Consider the following 13,861-nt stretch of genomic DNA (forward strand, 5'->3'; position numbering starts at 1 on the left):
AGTGAGAAGGGCAGATCTTTATCAGTGAAGAGACTTTTGAAACGTTGGAACTGGTTTCCAGGAAATGAGGGAGGGCTGTGCAAAGAAGTTTCTTTCCTCCCCTGAGCCTGTAAATGTTCAAGGAGTGGGTGGGCTCACGGGAGCTCAGTGTGAGCGAGCCGAGGAGCTTTAAATCCTGCGGGGCGCATTTGGTCTAAATCAGAGGTTCTGTCATCTCTGATTTCACCACTCTGCATCCTAGTTATAAATAACATCCCGGGATAGAGAAGTGCGACAAAACCTGGGTGGGACATCTTTATAGGGAAGGCCCAGGGTCCGGAAGGGGGGGTCACATAGTGGGAGGTGGACTTCTTACCCACAACAAAGTCTAACTTTGCTCCCCAGGGAATAGCTTTGGGGTGGGGGGAGGGCCCCAGAGGAACTGCAGGACAGGCTAAAATAGAACTATGAAAGGAGAGTAGGGCTTTTGACAGAACCATCAAGAAAGTCACCAAGAAAAAAAATGGTTAGGAATTTCCCCTATGTGGCAGCATTTGCCCTGTAGAACCGGAAGGTTTGCAAACAGACTCCCCAAGCCCCCACTGTAGCTCACTCCAGCGCGGGGACCCTTCTGCACCCCCTGCCTCAGCGCCCTCCCCTCGCACCCCTAAAGCGTGTACCCAGTGTCCGAGGCCACCGGAGAGAGCGGACAAGGCACAGGTGTGAGCGCAGACTCCGCCGCCAGCCCCCTCAGTCCACTCGCCCCTCCCCACCCCCACCCAGTTGCCGAAGCAAATCCCGAGTAATTGTTTTCCGGGGAGGGGCTGGGCGCGCTCCGTGGCGCAGCGGGGGTCAGGGTTCCCGCCGGGAAAAAAATCCACCCGCGAGGGTTAGGCTGCTCTTCGTCTCCGCCGGGATGCACTGTGGCAACTTCGGCAGCCCCCACAGCGGCGGCGAAGCAGAGACGGCTACAGCAGCAAGGCCAGCGCTGCTGGGCTGGAGCGCGTGAAGCCGAGGGGGCGCCTTGCGTCTTCAGCGTCTCCCTTTCTGCCGCGCGTCCCGGGACTCCAGTCCCGGTGCTCCTGGTAGTAGCGGCTTCCGCGCCGGCAGCCCGGGGCCTCGCAGCTCCGCGGAAGAAGCCGGAGAACCCGATCCCCGCGCGGAGCGCAACCTGCCGGAGTGGCGGAGCCCCGCTCTCCCGCCCGAGCTCGGAGGCGGGCGCAGCCGCAGCGGGGGCCGGGGCCCGAGCCCGGTGTTGCCACCGCCCGCGGTGGGGGGCGGGCTGGAGGCGGGGCGGCCGGGGCCGCCTTCCCGGGCGCGATCCCCTAGCGCAGCACCCGGCGCTGCCGAACCACCTCCCCAGCTGCCCGCTAGCAAGTTTGGCGGCTTCGTGCCCGGCGCGCCTCGGGATCGAGGCGCATTTGTTTCCTCCTGGATTCCGCGCGCCCCGTTTGGCGGGGACCCTCGGGAGCTATGCCGAGGGATGTGATTTTAGTTGTGTGGTTCTGCGTGTGCACCGCCAGGACAGGTAAGCACGGCTGGGCGGTCGGAGGCATCCCGGGGAAGGGGGGGAGCCGCGCCGCTGTGCCCAGAGCCGGCACCGGCGTCGGGAGACCTGGAGACGAGGTCCGCGCTGGTCCGGGAAGGGGGCGAGGCGTGGATGGGTCCCTCGGATCTCTCTGCCCTGCAGCAGATAAAAGGGTGAGAAGTGGGACTCACGGGCTGGAAGATGTCCCCATGAGTGCCCCCTTTCTTGGAGACTCGGCCTCGCGGACGCTGGAGTGAGGGGCGCGGCCGAACCGGCGCACCCTCCTGCTGCTAGTAACCGGCTTCCGGGTCGAAACCCACAGCAAGTCCGGCCCGCAAACCCTACACCCCCGAACTTGAAAGGTGCGGTGAAAACCTCTCTCCCAGTGCCGGGCTGGGTTGAGAAGGGACAGCCGTGAAGGGACAGCCGTGGGAGTCGCGCCCGCAGAGAGAGCGCTTCCGGCCCTCGGGCGGGCGCGGCCGCGGCCGGGGAGGGCAGGGTGCGGGGTGAGGGCTGCGGGCGAACCCCGGGATTCCGCGGTCTCGCCTCGTTCCCTCCTGACTCTCCCCAGGGGAACTCCAGGAACATTGTCTTCCCCTCCACCCTGCCCTCAAGGGCTGGACGAATAATAATTCGGGTGAATTGGAACCGTGGAGACAATCCAGGGAGATTTTCTCAAGCTCCAAACCAGTTTTTCCTTGCTGTAATTGCGGTTTTGGATTGTGGAGGGAGGACTAGGATAACTGGCATAATTTCCGAAGTCCCCACTTGGTTCTGCCTCCAGAGACGCAGTTGTGAGGACTCCAAGCGCATCTCCTTCCATCCGCTCCCACTTGCCCCAGCCCTTATATCTCAAGGGGTTTGGAGACCCGTTCTCAGTCGTCTTCTCCACGGGTCTCATGGTAGAGGTGGGAAGATGGGGGTGGGGTGGGGTGGAGTAGGCACTTTATGGGCAAAAATACGGCTCTCAGATGCGGGGGGTGGGGGCGGGAGCGTGGCGAATTTTTATTCCCGGGCTAGCCAGCGTTGAGTACGCGCTGTCGACTTTGCACCCAGAACCGGCGTGTAGTCACTACTCCCTTTATCTTTTCTTCTTTTGCCGCTCGCATTTCCCTTCTCTAGAGCCATAAGCCTCCTTCCCAGGCCAGGTGGCAAGTTTATTGGAAAAGGGCTGGGGAGGGGAGCTCGGCTTTGGTTGGCCCAAAAGTTCCCTCCGCTTGCGCCCCAGGCGCCCCTCTTTGGCAGTTAGCCCGCCTGAGGATACAAAGTTGGGCGTCTAGGAGCTTCCTGCCGACCTTTTCCATTTCCCCAGCGGGGTAGCAGCTTTCCCTTTGCTTAATGGAAGAGCGAGGGGTGTGGACTCTCCAGGGACAAAAGGAATCCCCATCCCTTTCGTATCTTCACCTGAGCTTCCCGAGGCTGCAGAGACGCCAAGGCTCAGTCCAGCCGAGAACAGTTGCTTCTTGGGTATGGGTACATCGGGATGAACTAGTCTTTTAAAACCAAGAGCACATTGGAAGAAATGCGCCCCCGGAAGATCAGGACGGGCGAGGCTAGTGCAGAACATGGGCTACCAGTCCTGTGCGCATCTGGTGCTGGTGGGCATCTTACCGAGGAACAGAGAGAGAGAGAGAGAGAGAGAGAGAGAGAGAGAGAAACTAGATGGGGGAGGGGCAGCTAATTGGTCATTTCACATCCTCAAGTGCACATCATTATCGTATGCCTAGATCCTTTGTTCTCATTACTCTTGTGAAAAGTCGGCAGAAAGTGCTTCCATCCCAGAATGAGTGACTGTGTCTCTGGGGTGCATTGTTAGTGGATACCTTTAAGAACACAGCCTTTTCCCCTTCCCCACACACCAACCTCTTTTAAGTCTTGTAATAATTCTGTTCTAGGAAGATTCATTCATTCATTCATTCGTTCATTCAAATAGTGGAGCGCCTTGCTGGGTGCCAGGATTCCTTGTGTATGCAAAGAGGAAACAACTTGGCCCTTGACTTCCAGGAACTTCAAGCTTAGCTGAGAATCTAGGTAGAAACTGGAAAACATTTTTATTCTACAGATTGATGGGGGTTAGGAGAGGGAGAAGTATAAGAAGTTTCAATGAAATAAATACAGAGGAGGAATGGTAGGCTTGAATTTTGAGGAGGGGTGGTTGGTGGTCTGGGAAGGCTTTAATCAGGAGGTGACATTTGAGAGTTGTGTCTTGGAAGGCTTTAGGGAGTTTTCCAGGAGGGCAGACTGGGGAAAGCATACCAGGCAGAGGACATAGCCTGTACCCAGGCAGGGAAGGGAAGCATGGTAGGATCTGCCCTATTGGTTGTGGCAGTTGCTTAGGGAGCTTGGGTTTTCTGTGCCACTTGGCACTTAAACCCCAGAGGCCACATAGTTCTTCTGCAAAAATTATCAGAAGAATCAGGATTTGGGGGGGTGGGGTGGAATTATATCTCAAGTGTTTCACTTACAATTTCTTGTGTCTTGAAGGGGCATGATCAGCAGTTTTCTGGGGGCAGCCTCTTTGATTTGCCCAGGAACCATCATCCCTGCAGCAAGCATCCATCCTTTATGGCAGCAGAGCCTGGCTCGTGATTAGTTTATCAGGATCTGAACAGCCGCTTGGAAAGTTTATTTGTCAAGTGGGGCAATTGTTGTCTGGGCTGTTAACAGTCCCAGATGAAATAAACATGTGGTTCACTTAGTGAGCTTCTCAGATATCACCGCCTTTTAATGGAAATGAATAGATGATATCAGGCACATTTTAATTAAAGCAGCACTGCCTTGCAGTAGCAGTTACATATGAAAAGATCTAATGATAGGTGTCACAGGAAGCTGCTTAAATTGCTCATTGTTCAGGGTACTTGTTTTAGAGAGTTAAATGGAGTCAAGATAGGAGGTGCTGTTTTCCAGTTCTTGTTATTTCTAGCTGAAAATAATTCTGGGATTTTCAGGTACATCGTTGATAATTGATAATGAACATTTAGAAGACTGCAGTAATAAGGGTGATAAGATATTATGTCCGTGGCTTTTCTCCAGTGGCTTGGATGTGTGAATAATACAAAACTCTCTTTTGTAGTTTGTTTTGGTCACCAGGGCCCTGGTGGAGGGGATGGGCAGGGAGCCCCTGGGGCCCCTTTTGCTGCCTTTTGCTGCCACCTGCTGGAAAGGAGAGCTTTTCTTTTTGAAGCACCTCCCTGGCTATTCATTAACTCTGAAATCATAAAACTGTGAACAGAGCCCCCAACCTGCCATAATTATGTGCAGTATTTGCCTGACTTAGAACAGGCATAGAGCATATTCTTCAAAGATATTGCTTTTGGGGTATTAAGCATCTTTGTAGGAGTCCAGGGGTCCAAATCCGATCAACTGGTTGTGAAATCTTGCAGTTAAACGAGGTCTTGGAGCATCTCAACACAGCGTCTATTTCCACTGTGTTGATGAGGAGAAAGCACCTGTCATCATGGGCAATGAGCTGGATTAGATTGAAGTGAGCCAGGTCCAGGAGGATTTGCTTGGGAGCTTAGGCCCAGGGTGCTGATGGTGTGCTGAGTGGGTTTGGGGCCTGAGTATTCCCTGGGCAAGGCTAAGGCCAGCCATAGCAGGTGTCCTGGGAGATTAGGGTGGAGGTTCTGAATCATAGAGCCAGGCCTCAAGTGCCTCTGTGATGGTGACACACTGCCTTCCAGGTTTTAAAAAATGTTTCTTCCCTAGAAGCTTTTTATCTTGCTTAATTCCAATTCCCAGCTTCAGACATTTATAGAGCAGTTACGGCCAAAGTAGAAAACTTTAATAGAGTTTCCTTGGAAAGGGCAGGAGCTCCATGCGTGGACAAGAAGCAGAAACATTAAAATAAAAAAAATTATTTTTTATGGAACTGACACTCTCCTACTACAGAAGGTTCAGGAGAGGCCACGTAAATGCTACCTTATTAATAGATTTTCTGATTCCCTCGGCAGTGTGTAAAGCGCTATCATTTGAGCATCCTGCTATGGGCACGAGGCATTTTCATTCTGAAGGAGACCAATTAAAGGGAGAGAAGAAAACTGTATCTGGAAGCCTAATTGATTTCTCTTGTTCTGTTTTTATGGGATGTTCTCATAACAAGAGCAATACCGTTACCTTAAAGCCGGGGAATCCCTTCACTTGTGGGCTCAAGGAGGAGGAATGAGAGTAGACTTAATATTGAGATTTCCCAAAGCACAGCCAGAGTGAGAAGCCCTTCTAGGTCAGTTGGGCATGTGGAGGGATTGGGAGGAAGGGGGCCACCTGTATATTTTGTACAATTCTATAGAGTTGAAGACCAGGGAGCTGTCTTATGAGAGACAGATGTGGCAAAGCCCAGCTGGGCACCAGGTGTGTCCTAGGAGTGTTCCCACAGTTTATGTGGGAAAAAGAACCTTATGAGGGAATCTTAATGAGGCTGGGAGGCAGGTATGATCATCCCCATTTTACAGACGAGGGAACTGAGTCTTGGAGAAGTGAAGTGATTTTTCCAAGTTTTGGTAGGGGGCAGAGACAGGACTGAAGTTGACTCTTCCTTTAGTGTTGTTTCCGCAATGCTTTCTAGTTTGAGTGTGCCGTATTCTCACTTGGGGACAAGGAGCCAAGGGCACCGATGGGGAGTGCTGCTAGTTCTACAGAATCTGTTTGGGTGCCTTGTAGGCTTGTCTAGTTGCAGGGCTCCTAGTCTGGGAGTATTTTAAGAACGACCATTATAGTGGGTCTTTAGTCCCTGCTTAGGTCAACTGCTGCCACAATAATATTGCATAACAAACCATCCAGAACTCGGTGGCTTAAAACATTTATTCTGGTTCATGTGTCTGTAGGCTCTTCTGGTCGTCTTGACTCATTTAGGTCAGATTTGGCTGGTCATGGTGCCAGACTCAAGTGGGGTGTCTCCATGTGTCTCAGTTTCCTTGGACCAGTGGACCAGTAGAGTCATGTTCTTTTCATCCTGGTGCAGAATCACAGGAGAACAAGCCCTACCGCACAAGCACATTCAAGCCCCTGCTTGTGTAATGCTGCTAACATCCCAAGCATCCCAATGACCCAAATAGGTTGCATGGCCAGGCTCAAAGTCCAAGGACGTAGAGTTTACTTTTACTCTAGTAGAAGGAACTGCAAAGCCACACGCCAAAGGGTATGGGTCTGGAAGGGGTAAACATTTGACTCCAATAATTCAGTCACCCACAGTTTTTAAAGAACGTCTCCTTGGCCTGAATACCATCCTGTCCTCTGGTGGTGTCCCCAGATATGCATATTGCTCTGAGGTCATTGTCACCTAAAGCAGTGACACAGCATCCACTCGTCAGTTAATTAATTAGGTTCTAAATTCAGGGCGTACCAGTTGACAGGCCCTGTGTGAGGTACTGGGGCTACAGGGACGTTTCCTTCTTCTTGCCCGGCTAAGGGCACATTCCCCAGATCACTTTCTAAATTCCTAGCCAGAGAAAGGCCAGCTTGGAGGTTCTCTGGAGATAACTCTTGATTTAATTTCTGCCATATAGGTGTACAACACTATAGATCAAACTGAAATATTAGTTCTTTTCCTGCCTTTTCAAGGTGATCACAGAACCGCTGATATCTGAGCTCACTTTGAGAAAAACATCACCAGTCTCACAAGAGGCTCATGGTGCTATGACTTGAGCCAATAGACGCCCATCAGCTCAGTGCTTCTTTGCACAGAGTTGGTATTCTGGGATCAGTTTTTGCGAACTGAGTCTGTGTGAGGGATGAGCAAGTAGGATGGGAACTTAAGTGAGATCATGATGTAAAGTTGGAGCGTATCCTCTTCCTCCTCCTCTTAAACACACACCTCAAGGGGCACTTGGGTGACTCAGTAGGTTGAGCCTCTGAGTTCGGCTCAGGTCATGATCTCGTAATTCGTGAGTTCGAGCCCTGCGTCAGGCTCTGTGCTGACAGCTCAGAGCCTGGAGCCTGCTTCAGATTCTGTGTCTCCCTCTCTCTCTGCCCCTCCCCAACTCACACCCTGTCTCAGTCTCTCAAAAATAAATAAATGTTAAAAAAAAATTCACCCCCCCCCCCCAAGCCCTCCAATGATTTCCTATTGCAATTAGAATAATATCCATCTCCTTGTTGTGGCTCAAAAGGAAGGGTCTAATCTTTGGCTTCATTTTCTACCACTTTCCCCCTGCCCACTCTGCTCTAACTGTACCAACTGTTCCCTGAACATTGTTTGCAGTGTGCTGTTCTCCACACCTGGAAAGCTTTCTCCCCAGATCTTGCCATTACCAGCCCCTGCAGGCGTTCACATTTCAGCTCAAAGGAACCTTCCCTGACTGTGCTTTCTAAAGCCCCACCCAAGGTGCTTTGTATTCCATCACTTTGTTTTATTTTCTGCATAGCATTTATTGCCAACTCAGATTATCTATTTTTTTTTTTTTTTGGTCCTCTTTTCACGCCTTACCCTAGGAATGCATGCTCCAGGAAGACGGCTCCAGTGCCCAGCCATGCATATTATTAGATAGTAAAAACTCAGTAATACCTGTTGAAAAGGTATTAAATGAACGCGTGAATGCAGAGTGAGTAGAAGAAAGATTTGTCTTTGAGTAAACTGGTCTCATAAGTGGCTGCATTTGGAAGGGGCAAATTTGAACCTTTAGCTTAGAGGACAAGGAGAAACCTGGCAGAAACGGAGAAGGCAGTTTACATTCTGTGCCTTCAGTTTAACCCTTTGTCCGCCTTGGCAATGACAGGCTACAGCCAGACCAGCCTTCTGTTGCTACAGCAGCTCCTGTTTTTCCTCATAGGAAAAGAGTAAGGAGAGGGTAGATTTCCTTCCTCAAATCTGTGGAGGAAGGGGTGAAGGTGAGAGAGCTGATGAGGTTGTAATAGCTCACGATGTCCTGATGAGCCTTCACTCAGCCTCTCTGGGACAAATCGGTGTGAGCTTTCCAAATCCTGCCTCAGCAACTGCATTACCAGCAGACGAAAGTTGACAGCTGTTGCTGATTAAAACATTTCTGACTGTGCGATCAGAATTGCACTACTGAGATGCTAAGTGTAGATAGATGCTGCCTTTATGGCTTAAACACAGTCCGTTACAGTGGTCTCTAGCCTTATGAATCCATGTAATCGGAAGTCACTTTGCAATCACAAGCGTGCCATTGCACAGAAGGCCCCATGGGTGAGAGAAAGCCTCAGGCATTTGCCTTTCTTAGGTAAGGCTCAGGGCCATGTTTCCCTGCACTAAGGTTCTCCAACATTGTTGTCAGGGTATTTAACTTTCAGGAATCCCCTTGGCGGGAATTCTCTGTTGTTTCTCTTTTTTGACCACTCCCTCCAACCCCCATCTCCAACAAGGGCAGGATTCCTGTTCTTTTTTTTTTTTTTTCCTTTTTTTTCTTAAAAAAAATTTTTTTTTTAATGTTTATTTATTTTTGGGACAGAGAGAGACAGAGCATGAACGGGGGAGGGGCAGAGAGAGAGTGAGACACAGAATCAGAAGCAGGCTCCAGGCTCTGAGCCGTCAGCCCAGAGCCCGACGCGGGGCTCAAACTCACGAACCGCGAGATCGTGACCTGAGCTGGTCAGATGCTTAACCGACTGAGCCACCCAGGCGCCCCTGGGATCCCTCTTCTTTGTCCTCTTCTGAATCATGATGAATAGGGAACAATCTCCAGAGTGATGGTGGTGTCAGGGTTTGCTACTGCGTCAGTTTCTGAAGCAGGTAGATCAGGGCTACTATCCAGTATCCTCGGTCCCCAGATCTGAAAAAGCTTGATAGCACAAAGTTCCTTCAAAATTCCTATGACGGCAGAAGCTACTACCCCTGAGCTGAACTCATTTGGTGGTGAAACTTGACCTCAACTGATAGGAGGCTAGGTATGGTCTTTGTTTAGCCAACTAGAGGACAACTTCATAGTTTTTGCTCCAGAAAGACTGTGTTTTGATTGTGGGGTACTGATTCAGACTTTGCTTAGGGTGTTCCATCAAATGTATATAGGCCACAGTATCTGATATGATAATACATTCTGATATGATAATACATTCTGAATCTGAAATGTAGTTGGCCCTGAGGGTTTTGGATAAGAGATCATCAATCCTTAATGCATGGGGAATGAGGGTGGGGGTGGGGACAAGGAAACTACAATATCACTGGGCCCTTGGAGGAAAGAATTGCCCTCCTTTCCCTCTGGAAGGTAGCATATGCTCGCACTCATCACTGGCTTCCTGGTATACCGTACCACTCTTGGCCTCTATAATTTCTGTTCCATATTGCTGCCAGCAGTCTATATTTGAAGCCAAGACAGCTCTTTGTGTTCTTGTTTTTTTTTTTTTTTTTCAGTGGTGGGATTCGGGATGGACCCTGACCTGCAGGTGGATATTATCGCTGAGCTCGACCTCGTGAACACCACCGCTGGAGTCACTCAGGTGTCCGGACTGCACAATGCCAGCAAAGCGTATTTATTTCAAGGTAAAGACACCTCTTCCTTTGCACGGGGGCAGAGCTTGGGGAAGGAGGATCTGTCTGGTGAGTGTTCATATGGTGTGTGTTTGTCGGAAGATCATCTCTGCTATTTCTCTTGTGTTATTGTCATAAGGAATGTTCGGAAATGCCAAAGGTGTTCAGATAGTCAAGGGGGTGTGTTCTGTGGGTGAGAGGAGGGGCACTAGAGGCATGGTTGTGAAATATTTGGTTTGGTGGTGAAATTTTTCCTTGGGTATTTTTTTGGGGGGGATCTAAAGTCGATTGAAGTTGCAAAGCCCTTGAAAGCCATTGGCCAGCCATATTATTTTTTTACATGATATTTCTTTAACTGTTATCTTTATCTTTACCTGTACCTATACTATACCTACACCTATCCTTATTCATAGATCTCTCTCTCTCCCTCTCCCTCATTTAATGGGCACGTGAGCACGGAAGATGTTTTATGGATGAATTAACATTCATCCATAACAGAGGATGTTTTATGGGTGAATTTAGGGGTGCAACTTACTTGGTTCTCAGTAACCCAGGGAGTATAGTATGTTTCTTAAAAGCCCACTGCCTGAGATCAAATTCTAACTTTGCCACTTATTGGCTTTGAGACTTTGGGCAGTCCCTTAGCCTAACTGTGCTGATGTCCTCGTCTAAAATACTGGTACCTACCTCCTGGGGCTCTTACAAGGATTAGAGGAGCCAGTCCATCGGAGTGGTTACGACAGCGTCTAACACATACCGTGGATCCTTAATAAGTACTAGCTGTTAGTCTGGAGCTCCTGCTTTGGACCAGGCAACATGCTAATAATAGGGTTACCAGGTACCAGTAAGAGTAAATAAGAAAGGTGCAGCCCCTGTTCTAAAATGTAATGAGAGAAACAGTCATTACCCAAGGAATCATTGAATGACAATTGCTGTACTTACTGTGAAGGGGATGTATAGCCTGCCAAAGAGTAGTACGGGGAGAAATGGTGGTGGTCAGGTAAAGGTTACCCTGAAAATTGATGTGTCAGCGGAGACTTGAAAAATGAATAGAAAGCCCGGTGTAGGAAGGGGTGGGGGTTCAGAGCATTCTGGTCAGGGAAAAATAGTATGTATGAAGGTCTTAAGGCAGAAACCAATAGAAGGGTGGCTAGTATTGGAAAGAGTGGTCAGTGGCTGGAGAGGCAGGCAGGGGCTGGGTTATGCTGGACCCCGTGGGCAGATCTGATATCCAGGGGTTTAGGTACGCTGATGATTTATGGCCAGTATCCATTCTGATAGGTGGAAGGCCGTGTATACTTGTTAGCTATTGTAATTATTACCCCTGTTTGGAGTGCTGGGTTCGTGGTCTCTTACTTTACTCTCAGTGCTGTGGGGGCCTTTGCGGAGCTTGCTGTAGGGGAGTGACCTGATTAGATGTGATAGGCAGCTTCGGTATTCCTCTGTGAAAATTCCTGGCAGGGTTCTTTTAACTCGGCCTTTTGTGAAGATAGCAAAAGGATCGTTTTAGAATGACTGGACCAGTATTAAGGGATGAGATTTACATATTTACTGCAGAGATAACTTAAGCCTTGTTAATGACATGTAATAAACCTACAGACATTATATGATGATATATAACAAGCCTATGGACATGTTAGTTTCCATTTACTCTTACTAAAGAATTGGTGAAGTCCCTAAAGTGGGTATCGTTAAGAGTATACAAGATGGAATGACTTTTCTTTTTGCATTGTACAAGGTCGGTCTGCTCAATTACTGTTGAGAGGCCATGCTTCATGAAGGCAGAAGTCGTGTCTGTTTAGGTACCCCTACATCTCTAGAACCAAGTACCATGCATGGCGTGTAGTAGGTGACAGATACACATTTTTAATTGAATTAAAATATCCTCTGTCCAATATGCTCTGTAAAAGCCTTATTGCCTACTTTCACTGTTCATTTACTTAATTATTCCACAAGTACGGTCTTCCTAGGCAAGAAATCTGTTAATATGTGTACTCTTTGCTTTGGCCAACTACCTCTGGGACATCTAGCAGACTCCAGCCATGGGGAGGGGTTTTCACTTCTGGGGGAAGAGTAACTTCATTATGGGAGGTTGACTGAAGAGGACTTTCCCTTAAGAACCCTTGTGGTTATATTGGGCCTACCTGGGTATTCCAGAGTAATCTCTTTACCTCAAGATCCATCATTGAATCACATGCTAAAATCCCTTTTGCCACGTAAGGTAACATGTTTGTGGGTTCTGGCAGTTAGGACACGGACATCTTTGGTGGGCCATTATTTTGCTTATCACACAGTCTGCCCTCTAGCCTCCAAAGGTTAATTTCTGTCCCACATGAAAAATACATTCACCTCATCCCAGTATCTCCCAAAGTCATAACCTATTATGGCATCTGCTCAAAGTCTAGAATCTTATCCAGTCTTGTCAGCTGATGATCTAAATAATCTACATCAGGTATGACTGTGCCTCTGAGTATCATACATTTGGGGACAAAACTCTTCTCCATATGTGGATCTCTGAAAAGTAGGAAACAGGTAATTTGTTTCCCAAATACAGTGGTTGTGTAGGTGTAGGGTGCCCGTTATAGACAGTCCTGTCCAAAGGAAAGAAATAGAAAGGAGAGGGGCCACGAGTCCCAAGAGATTTTGAAATCTAGCAGGGCCAGGGAATAATCCCATGTGGTCCTTGGCTCTGCCTTCTGGGCTCGTGACTCATTCCTTTGAGTTATTCTTCCTTTTTCAGGCAGAGTAGCATGGGTGTGTGGCTGAGTAGTTTTAGCAGCCTGTTTCCTGCCTGTAGTATTTTGGAAGTCTGTCAGCCTTTTCTCGTTTCATCCTGTCCGTTTTCTTCAGTCCAAGTTGGCAGTGTTTCTGCTGGTATAACATTCTCAGGAACATTTAGGGCCTCTGGTGCATCGGACAAGAGGCGCCCCCACAGATCTATCTTAGATACCCCCATCTCTGTTCTTGGCCTATGCCAAGATGACTGAGGGGAGCCATGAGTCACATACCCGATCTCTTCAAAGAGCCGTCCTGTGATTGTATCTTCTGAACTTTTGATCATCAGAGGCATTAGCAGAAAGTTGTTCAGCTATGCCTGTGGCTTTTCTCCCAGAGCAGAATTTCCTGACAGGGAATCTCCTAATTTTATCATCTTTTGCAGTCCAAATAGGCTGAGAATTCTCCTACTCCTCGGGCCCTAGTTTCTTCTGCTTGTCAGCTCATCCCTCCGTCTCCCTTTCCTGTTGTCTTTTACTATAAGCAGCAAGGAGAAACCAGTCTATACCTGCAATACTTTGCTTGGAAATCTCATCTGAATGTCCAGGTTCATCTTTTGGAAGTTTTGCTTTCCGCATTACTACAGGACACAATTCAACTAAGCTTTCTGCTACTATGTAACAAGGATCCTGTGTCTTCCGGTTTCCATTTCCTTTTTCGCCCTTACCAGCAGTATTTAAAAAAAAGTTTATTTATTTTGAGAGAAAGAGAGAGCGCGTGAGCAGGGGAGAGGTGGAGAGAGAGGGAGATAGAGAATCTCAAGGAGGCTTCATGCTGTTAGCACAGAGCCTGACACAGGGCTGGATCCCATGATCCGTGAGATCATGACCTGAGCCAAAATCAAGAGTGGGGCACTTAACTGACGCAGCCACCCAGGAACCCCACCAGCAGTATTTTTAACGTCCGTGTTTCTACTAATGGTCTGTTCACCATGATTTAAGTGTTGCCTAAGATGATACAGGTTTTCTGTACCATGTTCTTTACCTCATTCTGAGTCCTCACCCGTGGGGTCTTTAACATCCATATTTCTGCTAACAGTCTGTTAGCGGTCTAGGCTTTTTCTCTCATGCTTCTCAAAATTCTTTGAGCCTCTGCTCCTTATTCAATGCCAGAGGCACCTCTATGTTTTTAGTTATCTGTTACAGTAGCATCCCACT

The 13,861-nt window shown here is 48.7% G+C and overlaps 1 protein-coding gene across 3 annotated transcripts in view; it reads left to right on the forward strand.

Annotated features, from left to right (window-relative positions):
- The first annotated feature begins 1,333 nt into the window (after positions 1–1,333).
- NELL1 (neural EGFL like 1) overlaps positions 1,334–13,861 on the forward strand; it is an 876,810-nt gene continuing 864,282 nt past the window's right edge. For all 3 annotated transcript variants that reach the window (XM_042906351.1, XM_042906353.1, XM_042906352.1), the window contains exons 1-2: positions 1,334–1,507; positions 9,813–9,941. In XM_042906351.1, the coding sequence (XP_042762285.1) occupies positions 1,453–1,507; positions 9,813–9,941 (184 nt within the window). In that variant the 5' untranslated portion in view covers positions 1,334–1,452. The remainder of the gene's footprint in view (positions 1,508–9,812; positions 9,942–13,861) is intronic.

Source organism: Panthera leo, chromosome D1 (genome assembly GCF_018350215.1).
Source record: "Panthera leo isolate Ple1 chromosome D1, P.leo_Ple1_pat1.1, whole genome shotgun sequence".
In the NCBI taxonomy this organism is placed as follows: domain Eukaryota; kingdom Metazoa; phylum Chordata; class Mammalia; order Carnivora; family Felidae; genus Panthera; species Panthera leo.